The sequence below is a fragment of the Delphinus delphis genome, chromosome 12 (assembly GCF_949987515.2).
Source record: "Delphinus delphis chromosome 12, mDelDel1.2, whole genome shotgun sequence".
NCBI lineage: Eukaryota > Metazoa > Chordata > Mammalia > Artiodactyla > Delphinidae > Delphinus > Delphinus delphis.
Window position 1 is genome coordinate 36,451,753 of NC_082694.2, and position 18,270 is coordinate 36,470,022.

An 18,270-nucleotide genomic window follows, 5' to 3' on the forward strand; every position below is an offset into this window, starting at 1 on the left:
GGAGTGTTCAAAAAATTATGTAAACATCTTCCTAAGATCTGTTTTGTCCCTTGCTTAGTGTTTGTTTTGCTTCTTTTTATTTTTCAGGACAGGAATCTTGTACTTGTGTTTAGTATTTAGTAAGCAAGCAAAAAGGCTGTGTGCCATGTAAAAAAAAAAAAAGAAAAGTGTTATGTTGAGGGAGCAATTTGGACAAAGATTGGTTTCCCAGATTTCCTTCTTAAGGTAAAACTGACGATTATGTATTATGGAGAGTCTTTCCTTTGCAAAGACTTGATAAGAAAACAATTGTATTTCACTGGCCTTTAAAGAACAAATGATTAGAATGTTGTATCAGTCAAATTAATGAGACTATTTCTAAGAAATATATTTTTTATGGCTAATTATTCGTATTTTCCTTGCCCACACAAAAAACAACACTATTCCAGAATATATTTCTTTAAAAAATTTGTTTAACTTGGGAAGGTCCCTGCTGATGAGAACAGCATGCTTAGTTTTCAAGCATCAAGCAGAGCTTCAAAGTAATAGATATTATAGAAAACAGCCTTATTAATATCTTAGCAAGGTTTTCTTTATCATTTTTTTCAAGTCTCATGTAGAATTAATGGTGCTATTTCATATTCTTTTGGCTAGATCACCTTGGGGTAGGACTGAATATACGGGGTCAGACCAACTAACTTAATACCAACAGGTGGGGCCTGTGATTGAGGCATTAGAATATAAATACTTTATGTGCATACCCATTTCATGTTCTCAGGAGCATGACTTAAGGAATTGATTTTGAAGAATTCTGTATATTATTCAGATTTCAAAACACAGAGATTATATAAAGAGTGATGCAAGAGCACTATCTAGCTGCTGGGCTTTAGGATTATACATAACCAGTACTACTAAAGTATTTTATTACAGATTTTAGATTATTAGATACAGAAATAGAAGCCAAGTTTGTGTTCCTGTGATTGAAATTTTGATATCACTGATAAAATATACCAAATCAGACCTTCTAAGGGACCTAACCAGAGTAAGAATAATTGGGAATATGTTATTTTTCTTGGCTCATTTGGCCAGCAGTTCTAGAAAGTATAGAATGGTGAGTATACGCCAGCCCTACTCTACTAATTCCTTGTCAAAGCTAAAATTTGTTCCTTTTTCTATAGAGGCAATAGGACTAAATCTATAGTGCCATGTGCACATTACTTGTAAATTCTTATGTTAGGACCAGATGGTCTCTTATATATTTCCACCTCCAAAATTATCTTCATTATACTTTAGTCCCTTCATCTTTAGAGTTGAGGAAACAGATTACTTTGTTCAAAGAGAGAGCTAGAACTGGAACATAGGCTAATACTTGCTAGCCATGCTTTAAACTAATATCAGCCAAATATGGACATTCATGTATCATTTTCAGATTTTTGCCATATATGTGTACTTACTAATCCTATTAATACTATTGAAATTGACTTCTTTAAATAAGTTCTTTTTAAGGAAATGTTTTGCTACTATAAATGAAAACCCCCCACTTCCTAAAAATAGAAAGTAACTCTAAAAAAGAATCTGAATCAAGACAAAGCAGTGTTATTAAAACTTAATTTAAATTTTCAATTTAATTAATTCTTGTTATTAAAATTTTAATTCTTGCTGTTCTTGGTCAGAAGTGTGTCAAAGCAATGTTTTCATGTTTGACAGCAGTACCTTAATTGTCTAAGAAGACCACATTTAAAACCTCTAGTTAAGCTTCTGCTTAGCTTTTTAAAATGGAATCCTTCTTTAGGGGAGAAAAGATATGGATACATGTTCATATATTAAAATATGATGCAGTGTAGATTAGATGGTCTTGTTATATGGAACTAAATTGTTCTTTAGTTAATTTTTCTTAAAACTTTTACATTTTTACATTGAAGGATTTAGTTAGCTTCACATCAGTTTCTTTTTCTAAATGGGGTATTTGATCAGTATAGTTTATTTTACATAAGTGAACATTTCTGCACAAACCTAATGTCTCATAATTATGGTGCTATATCTATATATTGATTTCTGTAAACTTCGAACAATTTAATATATTAAAATCTGGTCATCAAAAGCAAATTCATCTGGGGAGATGAGAAGATTTTATAGCATATTTGAAGGAAATGTTTTTCTTAAAGTAATTCTTTACAAATGTGTCATTTCTTTAATTTAGTAAGCAATTTCAAAATTTACCAACAAAAAAGTTAGTGTGTTTGCCTGGATTGCTGGTCTAAATGTGTATGTCGGTTACAAGGGAATAAAAGGGCATCAAAAAAGCTAAGCCTGTTTTTTACTTGTTCTTACTCATTGGGCTACAAATATTCTTTCTTTCTTTTTTTTTTTCGCGGTACCTGGGCCTCTTACTGTTGTGGCCTTTCCCGTTGCGGAGCACAGGCTCTGGACGCGCAGGCTCAGCGGCCATGGCTCACGGGCCCAGCCGCTCCGCGGCATGTGGGATCTTCCCGGACCGGGGCACGAACCTGTATCCCCTGCATTGGCAGGCGGACTCTCAACCACTGCGCCACTGGGGAAGCCCAAGGGCTGCAAATATTCTGTGTTGCCTTCTCTCCAGAAGTGTTGCTGTACAAGCATATTTTACTGTAATGTAGAAAAAGGCAAGTAGGCATTTTTCATTCATGAGTTGCTTATGAAACCAATTAGTGGAAGGATAAAACCAAGAGACTTTCATGGGTTAGCTAGAAAACTTTTCTTGTGAAACCTTCATAACAGGGCTATCAGGATGACCAGGGAGAGAATGGATACAGGAAGTACCTGGTCCCATTAAACTTCTGATAAAATAGACATCATAGTATTGTGGGGATTATTTATTGTAGTGACTTTTCTGGCTTATCAGAAGTGCTAGTCTTTTGTTTTTCATACATGTGTCAAATTTATATTTTTAATTAAACTTTTTATTTTGAGGTAATTGTAGATTCACATGCAGTTGTAAGAAAGAGAGAGAGATCCTTTGTACCCTTTACACAGTTCCCACCAATGGTAATAGTTGCAAAACTATATAGTACAATATCACAGCCAGAATATTGACATTGATAAGGATACAGATACATTTCCATCACCACTGTGGTTCTTTCCTGTTGCCTTTTTGTAGCCACGCCCACTTCCCTCCTACTCCCCCCGTCCTTAACCTGTGGCAACCACTTACCTGTTTTCTGTTTCCATAATTTTGTCATTTCAAGAATATTATATAAATGGAATCATATGTAGCCTTTTGAGCTTAGATTTTTATACTCAGCATAATTCTCTAGAGAGTTGTCCATGTTGTTTCATATACCAATAGTTTGTTCCTTTTTCTTGCTGAGTACTATTCCATAGTATGGGTGTACCACAGTTTAATCATCCACTCAGTAAAGAACATCTGGGTTGATTCCAGTTTTTGGCTGTTACAAACAAAGCTGCTATAAACATTTATGTACAAGTTTTGTGTGAACATAAGTCTTGATTTCTTTGCAAGAAACGCCCAGGAGTACAATATATGTATTACCTTAAATAATTGGCTTAAATATTTCCTTTACATACATTTGGAACTACATAGGACAGTTAAAATTTTTGCTTTGACCGTCAGACCTAATACAGAAAATTCAAGAAAAGGAAAGCTTATTTACCCATATTTTTACTACCATGTTCTTTCTCTTTTCTGATGTTCCAAGTTTTTTTTTCTTATTTATCTTCTGTCTAGAGAATTCCCTCTAGCCATTCTATTAGAGTAGATCTGCTGGTGACAAATTCTCTTAATTTCCCCTCATCTGAGAATGTCGTGATTTCCCCTCCATTTTTGTTGGGTGTAGGAATCTGGTTGATAGGTATTTCCCTTCAGCACTTGAAAAGGGCCACTTCTTCTGGCCTGTATAGTTTCTGGTGAAAAATTAATTGTCATTCTAATTGTTTTTCCCCCATAGGTAGGGTGTAGTTTTTCTCTGACTGCTTTTAAGAAAATTTCTTTGCCTTTAGTTTTCAAAAGTTTAATTATGATGTGTCTTGGCATAGATTTCTTTAGTTCTATCCTGTGTGGGGTTTGTTCAGCTTCCTGAATCTGTGGTTTTGTTTCTCTTTTCAGATTTGATGAGTTTCAGTCATTATTTTTTAGTACTTTTTCAGCTCCACTCTTTCTCCTTTCATTCTGGACTCTGGTGATAAAAATATTAGATCTTTTGCTGTAGCCCCACAGGTCCATGAGGCTCTGTTTTTTTCTTGTTTTTTGTTTTCCAGTCTATTTTTCTCTCTGTTGTTCACACTGGGTACTTTCTGTCTTCCAGTTCACTGATCCTTTACTACATTCCTTCCATTCTGGGCTGAGCCCATCCAGTGAGCTTTATATATCTTCTGTTTCTTTGCAGAGACTTTCTATTTTTTTTGTTTGTTTGTTTGTCTATCCCAAGCTTGTTTGTAATTGATTACTGAAGCATTTTTATCATGACTGATTTAAAATCTTTGTTAGATAATTCTCACATCTGTGTCATCTAAGTTTTGGCATCTGTTGATTATCTTTTTGCATTGTTTTAATTCTATCTAGTCCTTGATATAATAAGCGGGTTTTCTCTGAAACCTGGACATTTTTGTATTAAGTTCTGACACTGGATATTATCCAGACCTTCTATTTTCACTGGCTTTTCCTCACATTGCTCTGTCAGGGGAAGAGGGGGAGCCTCTTTGTTTTACTGCCAGGTGGACATGGAAGTCCAGGTTCCCTCCTCAGCCTCCATTGACACCTGAGGGAAGGAGATCCTACTGAGTCCAGGATGGAAGTCCAGGCTCCCTGTGGTCTCCACTGACACCACTAGGGCATAGGAGGGGGCATGTTACTAACCAACAGGCTAGAAGTGCTGGCTTTCTACTTGGCCTGCTCTGACACTACCTGTGGCAGGAGCAGGGCCAGGGCCAGGGGAGGTCAGGCTGCCTCATTATGGCCTCATGAGGTAGAAGTCTGGGCTCCCCACTCAGGCCTTGCCGGTGAAGGTGGTGGTGGGGTCACAGTGTTTTCTGTGGTGTTGGCTGCAGTAGAGCAGTCATTGTCAAAAGTTTTCCGTCTTGCTAAGGCTGCCGTTTTCTTGTTCCTTCGATTAGGGAGGCCAGGCATTTGTCAGGTGTTTGTTTGTTTGTTTTTTCTGTCTGCCAGTTGGTATTTCCAGGTTGCTAGATTCTTCAGCTCCAAGTCTGGGATTATATTAGGCAAAAAGAAAACCCAGAGAACTCGCCACTGAGTCGTTCCTTGAGGCCCAGAGGCCCTAACTATTCTGCCTTCTCTCTACTTCTCGGAGTCTTCTCATGTATTATATATAATGTCCAGGGTTTTTAGTTATAATTAACAGAAATAGTAGGGAAAATAATGTCTACTTCATCTTCCTGGAGCCAGAAGTTGCTAAATTTACATTTTTAATGTATTTAAACGGTTATATCAAATATATAACCATTATTGAGGAAAATGTCACCTACTTTATATATTACGTACATAATATTGTGCTCACAAAGACTGCTAGAAAAGAACATCTTTATTTAAACTGAAATTCATTGTTCAAATTATTAATGAAAACTTTTCCCCTCTAGGAAATAATGCAAAAGGTGTCCCAAGGCTCCTGACCAGTGAACAGAGATTTGAGAAAAACAGCCAAGCTCATGTTTTCTCCTGATCAAGAAAATCATCCATCCAAAGCACCAGTAAAATACGGTGAACTCATTGTCTTAGGGTAAGGTTTCTCCATCTGATGAGCATATAATTGAATGATATATGGTAACTTGAACATCTAGGTTGAAAGTACCTTTTTTAGAATTTATATCCTACCTATTTCCAAAGAGTATTTAAAGCTACAGAATAATATTACCAAATCAAGAAACTCTTTTAATTCTCATTTTAATATCATCTTTTATAAGTACTCAAATGCTACATAAACTCTGCCTCACCCTCACCCCTAGAAAGGACAAACCTTAAAGATGAAGTAAAAGAGGTATTTGTCTAAAGTCACATAGCCAGTCCATTTGTCTTTCCTGTCCCTTTTAGAAAACTTGCCTCAGCTGACTTTACCAGAAATCCCCTCTTTGCTTAGGTGATTTCATGTAGGTTAGTATTTATTTATTCCTTTCCCCTCTGAGGTAGTTGCTGCTTTGTGCTTATAGTCCTGTACTTGAAGAAAAGAGTTGTATAGACATGACGATATGATGATTCTGCAGCCAGTACCTTGCTACTTGTTTACTTCAAAAGTAATCTCATCCATTCAACTCACACAGATATAATCTGTGATTGAGGAATAGATGATTCCATTATTTCAGTTTATTCAATCTAAACTTGCCACTGCTGTCAAAATGGAGACACAGTGTTACTCTGTTTACTAGAGATCTCAGAAACTAGAAATTGTGAAATTTACTTTCCCCCTACTGTTTCTCTCCTGCCTAAAAAGCGGCTCTAGACATTATAACATGTTTTAGAATCAGGTTGGTGCAAATCTTCTTTAAATGAGAATGTGTCCATTGTTTCAGATAAGAAAGTAAGAAAAACTGGGGAGATAATATGGCATTACTGAGCTTGACTAGAAGCCAGGAATCCTGGATTCCAGTGCTTATTCCAACACTGCTAGCTGTATGGCCTTAGGCAAGTCAGTTAACCATTCTGGGCCTTAGTTTACTCTTCTGTAAAATGACAGTTAGACAAGATCATCTAAGGCCCTTTGAGATTAAAAAAAAAAAAAAAGCAGTTTTTTTCCCAAAAACAATTTAAAAGATTATAAACAATATAGTAACTACAATATTACAATTTCAAATCACATAGGTTTTGATGTATTAATGACAAACAGCTTTTAACCACCAAAAACTTTTCAAAGTTAAATTCTTCAGGAAATTTGAGTCATTTGAAGACTTAGAATTTAAAATTTAGTATATGGTTTAAACTGGCTTTTAGCCTAGCAGTTTCTCAGTTAATCTTATCAGTAGTAGTTGTCTCTGTACCTGGTACTTGGTATCTTAAAATGCAAATAATGCTTCGTCTCAACCCTCTAGAAGGAGAAGTCAAGCTGCATAAGGTTGTCAGTTTCATGCTGTTGCTCTTTAAAAAATGAGCTCTGAGCTGCTGGAACACAGTGTGGGAATAGAGAGCATATGTCCAGGAGAGGAACAAGGCAGGCTCTGGGTGGACAGTAGTGAGGGGCAGTGAAGAGCCCACAGTAGGTGGGCTGGGGCCAGCACGGCCTAGAATAGCAGACTTCATGCATTAGCTGCCGGCGCCACTCTGAACTTCCAGCAGGGGTTTTCTCCAGTAGAGTCAGAGTGTGTGACATTTTTATAAAGCTTCAGTGTAATTGCTGTATCTGACAGTCTTTGAGTAAACTCCCTTCCCTTCCTTGTCAGACACTAATATAGGCCATTTTACAAGTACATTCTCCTCCACCCTCAAAAGTGTCCCCATTCCTTGCCTCATTTTCCCCCAGATTAACCAACTGTAAATAAGAAACCATCAAACCAAAGATTTTTGTCGGGAGGTGAGGGGATAGTACATGAGGAGAGATTATGATTAAGCTACCGTTCATGCCGCAACGGTGCAGTAAAGAATGAAAAAAGAGTGACAGACACCTGGATTCCAATCCTAGCTTTGCCAGTGTCACTTGTGTGACCTTCAGGAAATAACGTAATTCCTCTGAGCCTCTGAGGAACTTAATTCCTCTGAGGGACAACTTAATTCCTAACCTGTAACAGTGGCTAGTGGTGCCAGTCTCGCAGTTTTTATGAGAATGGATTAAGGGAGGTGATGTGTGGAATAGAACCCACTAGTGCCTAATACATAGTAACACCAAAATGTTTTGAACTTTTTTCCTATTAGTTCAGTCCTTGCTTACTTGCTTAGCTTTAGGGCGTATATATGCTATCATGGAGAAATGGTCATAAGGTCTGAACAACAAAAGTATGTTTAACTGCCACCTAGTTACACTCAGGCAGGTTTTGCTGACATAATGTGAATGTGAGTGTGTACGTGGCAAGTAGCTGAGACTTAAACAAACCTAAAAATTCCTTATTTCAGAAGTTCAGCTATTTATAAAGTGTTTGGTTCATAGTTAAAGGAGATTATATTGTACTTTTAAAGGTTGTATTAGCACATGCAAACATTCACCTTTTTAAAAAAATAGAATGAGTTATAAGAAGTCAGATATGCCATTAATCAGCTCTTGATTATCTTGAATAAAAGAGGGAAGGAAAATATAGATAATTCAAAGCTGTGTGTAATCCAAAAGGTACTTCTCTGTGACTTCGAATGTCACCAGAAGGAATCTCATTTTGTTTCACACTCAGGCAGCTGGTCTGAGGATCAGCAATTGCTAGAAGTTAATTCCAGACACATACAATCTGCTAATACATAATTAATTGGGGACTGATATCCTCTAAGACAGTGTAAAACATTTGTTTTAGAATTGGTGTGGTTCTTACATGAGATCCCCTAAACTTTTTTCTCCTCCATCAGGTATAATGGGTCTCTCCCAAACGGCGATAGAGGAAGGAGGAAAAGTAGGTTTGCTTTGTTTAAAAGACCTAAGGCAAATGGGGTGAAGCCCAGCACTGTGCATATTGCTTGTACTCCTCAGGCTGCAAAGGTAAAAAAAAAAAAAAAAAAAAAAAAACACCCAAAAAATAAAAACTAAATGAATTAACTTGGAGAAATTGAAAGACTTGTACTTGCTGTTCATATTCTTCAGCATTCCCTTCACATTCTGTACCAGAAGCTTCCTTTTGTTTGGGTGGGAGACACTTTGGAGATACAATATCTGAAGAACTGCCATCTGGAAGAGCATAGGACTTTTTTTTTTTTTTTTTTAATAACAAACTGGGATCAGTGGGTGGAAATTAGAAGGAAATAATTCCTTTTTCTTATTAAAAAGGTGTGGGTGGGGTGGGGCCAGGGCTTTATGTAGTATTTGGAATTGTGAAACTCCCCTGAGAAGTAGGGTGTCCTGCTGTTACCAGAGAGACCCTGCCTGGGCTGGGCAGGGAATGTGGTTCATAATATTTGTATTCAGGTACTAGAAGCATGTTTGGATGGGGTGATTTTTTTTAACTAAAGATCCTATGGATGCTCTTGTTTTTATTTATTTTTTGTTTTATGATCCTCATGGCTTTTAGCATACTGCCTTGAACACAGTAGACCTGAATAATTATTAAATTGAATCAAAGCTATGAAAGCAAATACCCAATTGTGTCTATAATATAACTTCTCAATCTCCTGGCCTATTTAATGCTTCTCACCCCCTTTTTATTTCCCAACCAAGATCTCAAGAAGCTGGGCCACCATTTCGGGACCCTTGGGCTTTTCCTAGACAACAAGGGGGAATTTTCAGATCTTTACATTTCCTGTGAATTCCTCTACTTCCAATTTTATAACAGACTGAATTTGATACTGTGGTGAGTGAATAAAAATTACAAAGAGTTCTTAGACTTCTGGAAGTATCTATATCTTTAGCTAAGCAGCCCTAGAATGTATGTTAATATTACACCATCTGAGGTACATTTTTGTAGGTTTAATAAACGAGAGAGAAATTGGCATACAGTGCCTTGCTCTAGGTCACAGCTCTGGTCCCTGAAGTCAGTTGGATTTTTGGCTTTGTTTTATATCCAGTGTGGTGTCTAAACAAGAGATGTTATGCCTTGAGTAGTCTCCTCTTTTACTGTTCAAATGTAGAAAAGGGACAATTTCTTTTAGGTGTTTCTTTCTGCTCCTTTGCAGAGAAGGGATGTGCTGATAAATAATAAGCAGGTGGTGGAGTGAAAGGCTTATTGATCCAATCTGAGGAGCTTCTTTCCAGTATTTCCCCACAGAAGTGCTCTTGACATTTTGGGTGTGCCAATTCTTCTTTATGCAGGACTGTCCTACATGTTGTAGGATATTTAATATTCTTGGTCCCCAGCCACTAAATGCCATTTAAGCCCTCAAATCATTGTGACAGCCAAAAAATGCACCTACGTATTTCCAAATTCCCCTTACACAGCTAATATTACCTCTGGTTGAGACCCACTATCAGAAATCTTTCTGATCCTTACTTCTGTAATTTCCTATTCTGTACTTTTCTTCATATTTTTACTGTCATGCTCCTAATGTTTCATTGTTGGCTCCTTTTCATCTTTACTAGGCAACAAGAATCTTAGGGGTCAAAAATTGACATTTTCCTCTTTCAATTTTGGAGGGATGTAGTAATGAGGTCATGAAGAAAACTAATTGTTTAGTCTGGCAGTCATCTGGGATGAGTGGTTAAACCCTGCCTTCCAGTCCAGTGAGAATTTGATGTAGTTCTTATTCTTAATCTAAGAGTAGATCTGATAGTTTAAAAAACAAGCAAACAGCAACAGAAAAAAACCAGGGCTTACAATCTCAAAGTACACAAAACCTTTGTTTTTAAATCCCTTTAGCCATTAAGAATTAACTTCCAGGGCTTCCCTGGTGGCGCAGTGGTTGAGAGTCGGCCTGCCGATGCAGGGGACACGGGTTCGTACCCCAGTCCGGGAAGATCCCACATGCCGCGGAGCGGCTGGCCCCATGAGCCATGGCCGCTGAGCCTGCGCGTCCTGAGCCTGTGCTCCGCAACGGGAGAGGCCACAACAGTGAGAGGCCCGCGTACCGCAAAAAAAAAAGAAAAGAAAAGAATTAACTTCCAAAATACTGAGCAATTCTTTCATTGAAAAATCAGCTGCTTAATGCTGAGTTAAAATAATTATAGGTTTTCAAACCTTTAAAACCATTTTGTAATGTTTATGAACACATAAATGTGTAGTAAAACATGTTAAGCACATGCATGGGAGTGACCTACACTGCACTCTTGAGGTTCAGTACCTCCACACAGAGAGGGGAGTAGGGAAGGACATGTAAGCAGCCTTCATTATATCTGCAGCTTAATTTCTTTTAAAAAGTCAGAAGCAGAAATGGCATTAGTAAGAATGATAAAGCTGGGTAGTTAGTACCCAGGTGTTTGTTTATTCTCTTTGTATATTTGAAAATTTCATGATCTTAATTATCTTAAAACTATGGGTTTAAGGCTTTATCTATTACAGATTAGCTACAGATTAAAACCAAGTAAAATTTTATAATGTCAAAGTTCTAAGTAAGAAAGTTTTTTCATTTAGCCTCTTTACTGCCTATAGTCATTCTTCTGTGTCTTTCTGTTTTTTCTTTTATGCAACCTGTTTCCACTTCCTTTGTGCAGGTTTTTCCCCCTCTGCTATTATCGTCAACTCATATACATAGAAAACGCCTGAAAACAAAACTGAAAAGTTCTTTTTAGCAATGTTTTTAGTTTGGCATAAGTCAGAAGTACAGTCATAAGCATTGTATCCATTTCCTTTGGTATATTTAATCATTCTGTGAATTTTTCTGTATCTAGCCCAGCATATGGCAAATATTTGTCATCTATAAAGTCACAGAATGGCTAGGAAAACCAATTATCTCTGCTTATTTGTTAACTTTAAACCTCTTTGAGTTACTTTAAAAATAAGATTCCTCTTATCTTGCAAGATTTTGTATTTTCTCCTTATCAAAGCACTACTGAGTACTGCTTTCAGTTTCTACCTGGGATTTGGTTTCGATTACCTTATAATTTAAAATACTTATAATGGAGACTCAGATTGTATAATGTTTTTATACAGTGAACTTATGTTCTTACTCTATAATTGCTTCAGTGTACAGGCATACCTCAGATATATTTGGGGTTCAGTTCTAGACCACCACAATAAAGCAAATCACAACAAATTTTTTTGGTTTCCCAGTGCATATAAAAGTTATGTTTACACTATGCTGTATTCTACCAAGTGTGCAATAATAGTATTGTGTCTAAAAAAATAATGTATATACTTTAATTTAAAACTACTTTATTGCTAAAAAATGCTAACCATCATCTGACAATGCAGAGTTGCCACAAACCTTCAGTTTGTTAAAAAAAATACGCAAAATCTGTGAAGCATAATAAAATGAGGTCTGCCTGAATTCTTCCGCATCCCACTTAACCTAAGAAACCACTGTCACAGCCGAGGTTACGCAAGAATTATTAATCTCTACCCTAAATTTCAGGGGGAAAATATGGTACACACATGATAAATAGATGACCTTTCTTTTTTTATGAAAAGATTATCTATTTTGATTGACCTACCTGCTAATTTTTGCTATTGATCTTTCCTTCTTTAGGCAATAAGCAACAAGGACCAGCATAGCATATCATACACCTTGTCTCGGGCCCAGACAGTGGTGGTTGAATATACTCATGACAGCAACACTGATATGTTTCAGGTATTGTAACATCTACATTTTTTTTTTTAAGTTAAAAACCTGTTGTAAGTGACTTGTGCTGTGGTCTGATTAAGGATTGTCATATTTGAATGCATTTCATTAAAACATATATTGATTTCTAAACCTCATGTGTAGAAGTCCATGTAGCATGGTTAAAAGATGGGCTCTGAAATCAGAATTCCTGGTAAACATTACTTAGTTACTCTCTGCCACAGTTTCCTCCTATAAAGTGCAGATAATAGAACTTCCCTCAGGTGACTATTAGGAGGCTTAAATGTGTTAATACCTATAAAGTCCTCAGAACTGTGCCGGGTACCTGGTAAACTTAACTGGTAATATTAGTAGCTATAATAATTATTAGCTATTATTATCTAAAAAAAGGAGCCAAGAGATATTTTGTACACATTTATGATTTCTTTTTTGCTATTACTTGTCTCCTTCCTCTCTAGGCAACTGAAACTACAGGCAGTTTCTAACTGTTCACATCATATATGTGGAGTCAAACTTGCTTCTCAGCACATATTTGGTCAAAGCTATCGGCAATAACAGTTTTTATTTCTCTCATTCTTTGTACCAATCCAGTGCTGATGGTTTTATAAATTGATAGATGATAGAAAAGCTAAACCCAAAGACATAAGCAAAATTCATGATATCTTTTCCCTTAATATTGGGTTTTGTAAGGCCTTGGGCTTTTTTGAAACAAATGGGACATAAAGCACCTAATAATGTTGTTCTTATAATTGTAGTCCCAATGACATTTCAGTTTTTCTTTATTTTAAAGAATTAAATGAATATGAAAAGGCCTGGAGATGTCTTTGCTGTAGTCAGTAACAAAGTATTTCTTTAAAGTCACTATCCCCCACATCCTTTCAATGGAATGCTGAATTTTTTAGAACAGTAGAAATATTTTTAGTTCCAAAGGTCTGAGACCATTTTCTTTGGATATCATATTCTTAAAAATAAAGGGACATCCAATGTTACATTTTTTAAACAAAAAATTTCCCCCTAACACTATCCAAACTAAATAAAGAGTTTGTACTTCGTGGCAGGATAAAAACACTGAAGAATTTTATCTAAAAGTGTGCTGATATAAGGAATTCTTAAAGCTCAACTATGCAAAGAATGACTTAAGAGTCATCATCTTTGTAAAGGGTCAATATTTTTTCTTAGTAACGGTATTCTTTAATTTTTATGATACTACTTTATAACAAATACATTAATGAACTGATTTCTAAATGTTTACTTTAAAACTCTGTGACATTTGTCACTTCTGTCATTTCTTCCACTGATTTCCTTTTTTCTTTTCAACATTCATCTTCCAAAATGAAATTAATTTATACTTGCTAGACCTTTGAAGATGTTTAGTTCACTGACACCTCACCCAGCAGAACTTTGTTCTAAGAACCTTGTCTCTCTGAAACATGACCAAGAACGAGGGATAAAACAAAAAGGACATCTAGGCATATAAGATAAATGCCACAAAGTCCATGCACTTTTCCCTGCTCCCTGGAGAATCCCTTAGGCCATCACTAAGAACCTTTTGAAATACTATTCTTTGAAGTTTGGTTATTTGATTTCTCAACCCATGGCAGAATTAGAGTAACTGGTTAGAGGAGGGGTATGCTGCTAGAGACAAATATGCCCAACAGCAAGAAATGATAGCTGACAACCTGACAGAAAAGACACAAGAATCCTGTAAAGTATACATAAGACCTCAAAGCACGGCTTTGTAAGCCTTTAACATAAGGATCAGCGTTCCTCTACACCTTTATAGCACCTGAAGACATCAGGGCAGCTCAGCTCAATATAAAGGTATTCATAGTATAATGTCCTGGAGTCATCATAAAAGATTTACTTTTATGTTCATTGTATTCTGTTAAGGAAACTAGAGTAATACATGGTAGACATATTTCTGTCCAAAGAGGTTAAAATTAAAATCTGCAGCCACCCAGAAATCTCAGCCATCCTAAACTTTTCATTCCCTGAGGTTTCATATATTCTGGGTTGTAAGTTCCTACTTAATTTTATGCTCTAAGTGATTACTACATCAGAGGGAATGTGACAGATTGGTTTTCAAGGGTATAGATGCCCCAGAGTTAAGTATGATAAGTTTGAGCATTAGAAATTTCAGAGGCTTAATGATTTCACCTTACTGTTTGTGCCTTTCTTGAGTGGATTTTCCATTGTGTTCCTTTGAATAGGTTTATAGATATTTGTTTTTCCCTTAGATTGGTCGGTCGACTGAAAGTCCCATTGACTTTGTAGTAACTGACACAGTTCCTGGAAGTCAAAGTAATTCTGATACACAGTCAGTGCAAAGCACCATATCAAGATTTGCCTGTAGAATTATATGTGAACGGAATCCCCCATTTACAGCACGGATTTATGCTGCAGGATTTGACTCATCAAAAAACATCTTTCTTGGGGTAAAAAGCTTTTTTCCTAAATGTTGCATTGTATGACCACTTCTATTTCCCAGTTATAAATAAACAGAAGATCACTATTTTTCCTACTAGGAGAAGGCTGCCAAATGGAAGACATCAGATGGACAGATGGATGGCTTGACCACCAATGGCGTTCTTGTTATGCATCCACGCAATGGGTTCACAGAAGACTCCAAGCCTGGAATATGGAGAGAAATATCAGTGTGTGGAAATGTATTCAGCCTGCGTGAAACCAGATCAGCTCAGCAGAGAGGGAAAATGGTAAGTACTGAGATGTAGCTTCTTTTTTAACAACAATAAACTCATAGGGTGAGTTGGACTGAGTGCATTACATATTCCCAAAAACTATTTAATCTTTTGCTGACACAGAGTACCAAGTATGGCTATCAAGTGCTGACAACCAAATACTATACCAGGAGGATAATATCTTAATGTTTCAATTAGAGCACTCTAAAAATTTATTCTTCTTTTATATTATGTTAATATATTTTAAAACCTAAGCTTTCCCAATTTAAACAGCACTCTGTGTATTTTCTACTTGTATCTATATATCTTTGACCAACATATTTACCAAATTGGAAATATTAAACTTACTGATTAGCCAGATGTTTTAATCATAAATTGTCTTTACTATAAAGCTGAAAAGAGATAAGTTACTGCTCAATATTTTATCCTTGATTTTCAAACCCATATTTTTCATGACTACCATTTGAGTTTCTTAAATAAACAACCAGAGGAAATCTTGATTCTTGAGTAAGGAGCACGTAAGACCAAAACTCTTAGGTAAAAATCCAAAACTCAGTGGTCAATGTGTTTTTTTGATTCTTTTTTCCTCTAGGTGGAAATTGAAACCAATCAGTTACAAGATGGCTCATTAATTGACCTCTGTGGTGCAACATTGCTGTGGCGTACTGCAGAAGGCCTTTCCCACACTCCTACCGTGAAGCATTTAGAAGCTTTAAGACAGGAAATCAATGCAGCACGACCTCAGTGCCCTGTAGGGTTCAACACACTAGCATTTCCTAGTATGAAGAGGAAAGATGTTGTTGATGAAAAGCAACCATGGGTGTATCTGAACTGCGGCCATGTGCATGGCTATCATAACTGGGGAAACAAAGAAGAACGTGATGGAAAAGATCGTGAATGTCCTATGTGTAGGTCTGTTGGTCCCTATGTCCCTCTGTGGCTTGGATGTGAAGCTGGATTTTATGTGGACGCCGGCCCTCCAACCCATGCGTTTAGCCCGTGTGGGCATGTGTGTTCAGAAAAGACAACTGCCTACTGGTCCCAGATCCCGCTTCCTCATGGTACTCATACTTTTCATGCAGCCTGTCCCTTTTGTGCACATCAGTTGGCTGGTGAACAAGGCTACATCAGACTTATTTTCCAAGGACCTCTAGACTAACAGACCATTGTCCTCCAGGACTACATTATACATTTATAAGCTAAGTGATTTGGGTTTTCCAACCTGTTGTCCACATCACAGTTTTTCTGCTCTGGTCATTTGCATTAAGATGAAGAATTTTTTTAAACATTTATAATAAATAGTAGCAATTTCTGAGCAAAAATCTGGGAAACTCAAGCAAAGGAATTTCCAAAAGTACCAGACTTCTGAATTCTGAGTTTTGAAAATATATTTTGAGGAGAAAAAGACATAGTCTAATTTGATGCCTTCATTTTAGTGTTTTGAATCACCCATCCTCAGTGCTGAAAAATTGTTTTGTATAACTGAGGGTACTGTTGGTTCAAACTATGTTAGTTTACAGTTTGTTGCAAACATTGTAAAATACAGCAACATGTATATTAACTTTTTTTCTATTTATCTTTATTATAGAAAATATCTTAGAATGTTCTTGGTAGAGTAGCATGGTAACGATGGTCTCACACTCTTGGTGTGAATGGTAGTTTAGCAAGCATAGCTCAAGGATTTGCAAAGTTAAGAAGAAGGACAAGAGAGCCTCTCTCCCCACCCCCATCTAAATATGAAATTTGGTAAATTAGAATACTTTGTAAAACAAAATTCATATTAATTACCATTATGTAAGAGGTGTTTGTTTTTAACCACATTGAAGATAATCGGGAAAGATTTTTTTCCTTAATGTTTCTCCCAAGTGTAGTACTATAACAAAAACTTAATGCTAAGAAACATTTCACATGCTCCTTTGAATATGCAATTTAATCTAGATTATCTATTTTTCTCCCATGATAACTAATCTGTTTTTAGTATCAGCAACATTTGGCAAGCTTATTTTTTAGATATAAACTGTGGTTCATCTGTTCACTGTTTCTAGAAAAAAAATCATTCCCATGAGAAAAAGCATAAATAACAAGAAAGGAGAGTGACTTGATTTGCTTTTAGAAAAAGAAATGCTTAATTAACTATCCTGTATTTGGACTTATTTAGGTAAGAAATTTAGAGATATAAAGGGTTGAATGACAACAGTGCTCTTTTTTTTTAATCTAACAGACCAGCCTTAACTGTGGGCTTGAATCCTAAAAGGACAGTTGCCACAGTGTGACTCAAGGAAATGCTTGGTTGGCAAATGAGCACCAGTGACAGCCAAATGGAGGGACATACTTGCATGGTCAGTTTATTCTCTAATTCCAGTAAGTTCTTTGCTTTCAGAAGCAAGAAAACATTTCTTCTCCCCTCCCCTACCCCCCCTTTTTTTTTTAACACACCACAAGGAAAGTATAGACAGTTGCACTACATCAAACTCTTTGTGACACTTGTAGAAATCAGTACACTTTTAGATTAGACAGAATCATTTTTTTAATCTTTTGTTTTCCTTTAGTTCGAAAAGTTGTATTATACTTAATTGACTCTAGCAAAATTTTGTATGTGGTAGCACAGCTTTAATTTATCCTATTACAGTGCTGTTCTGAATTTTCTTTTGGTTTTTAAAAAACAAAACCTGTTGCTTAGAAGCCATGAACTATTTTACTTTACTTCAACTTGTCAAAATTTCCTTGTTTTAAAAAATCATTTGGGTTCACTCAGGAAATGCATGTCAGGAAACTTTGTATTATAAGTTGACTAGTTGTGATGTATCAGTAACTGCTGTTACTCCTTTTTCAAAGAAATATAATTGATTTTGAAGTTTTCTAGATTGTCACATGCTTTGTGACTAATGCAAGGAAATCAAGTCCTGTGTTGTATTTGTTCTAGTCATTTCTATTCAGGCTATATATTGTAGCTGATTTTTATTTGCAATTAATTTATTCAAACTGAGTAAATACTTTTCAAAATAGATATTTGAATTTGCCTTTGTGAGTTCATTTTTGCATAACTGAGAATGGGAAACCAGAAGTGAACACTTGTGGACAAATCTAGTCCACACTCCAAAGATATTCACTTGAAATAGATGAGGAGTTTGCATTTAATGTAACACTTTAAATCTCTGGTTCTCTTGGGAAAGCGTCTCTTACTTATCAATAGAGGAACTTCTTTAGTGGTTGAATAATTGAGGCCTTTCTCTAAGTCAAGCCCTGCTGGAGAGATGGCCTGTAGCAAGTTGCGTACTAGACCATTTAATAGTGCCTCAGTGATCATAAAAG

General features: G+C 36.3%; 1 protein-coding gene across 1 annotated transcript in view; it reads left to right on the forward strand.

The window, feature by feature from the left end:
* The window catches only part of PELI1 (pellino E3 ubiquitin protein ligase 1), a 48,551-nt gene extending 30,586 nt beyond the window's left edge, over positions 1-17,965 (forward strand). The window contains exons 2-7 of the mRNA XM_060026495.1: positions 5,569-5,708; positions 8,465-8,594; positions 12,167-12,268; positions 14,497-14,694; positions 14,785-14,973; positions 15,551-17,965. Coding sequence (XP_059882478.1) covers positions 5,638-5,708; positions 8,465-8,594; positions 12,167-12,268; positions 14,497-14,694; positions 14,785-14,973; positions 15,551-16,117 — 1,257 coding nt within the window. The 5' untranslated portion in view covers positions 5,569-5,637 and the 3' untranslated portion in view covers positions 16,118-17,965. The remainder of the gene's footprint in view (positions 1-5,568; positions 5,709-8,464; positions 8,595-12,166; positions 12,269-14,496; positions 14,695-14,784; positions 14,974-15,550) is intronic.
* Positions 17,966-18,270: the final 305 nt, after the last annotated feature.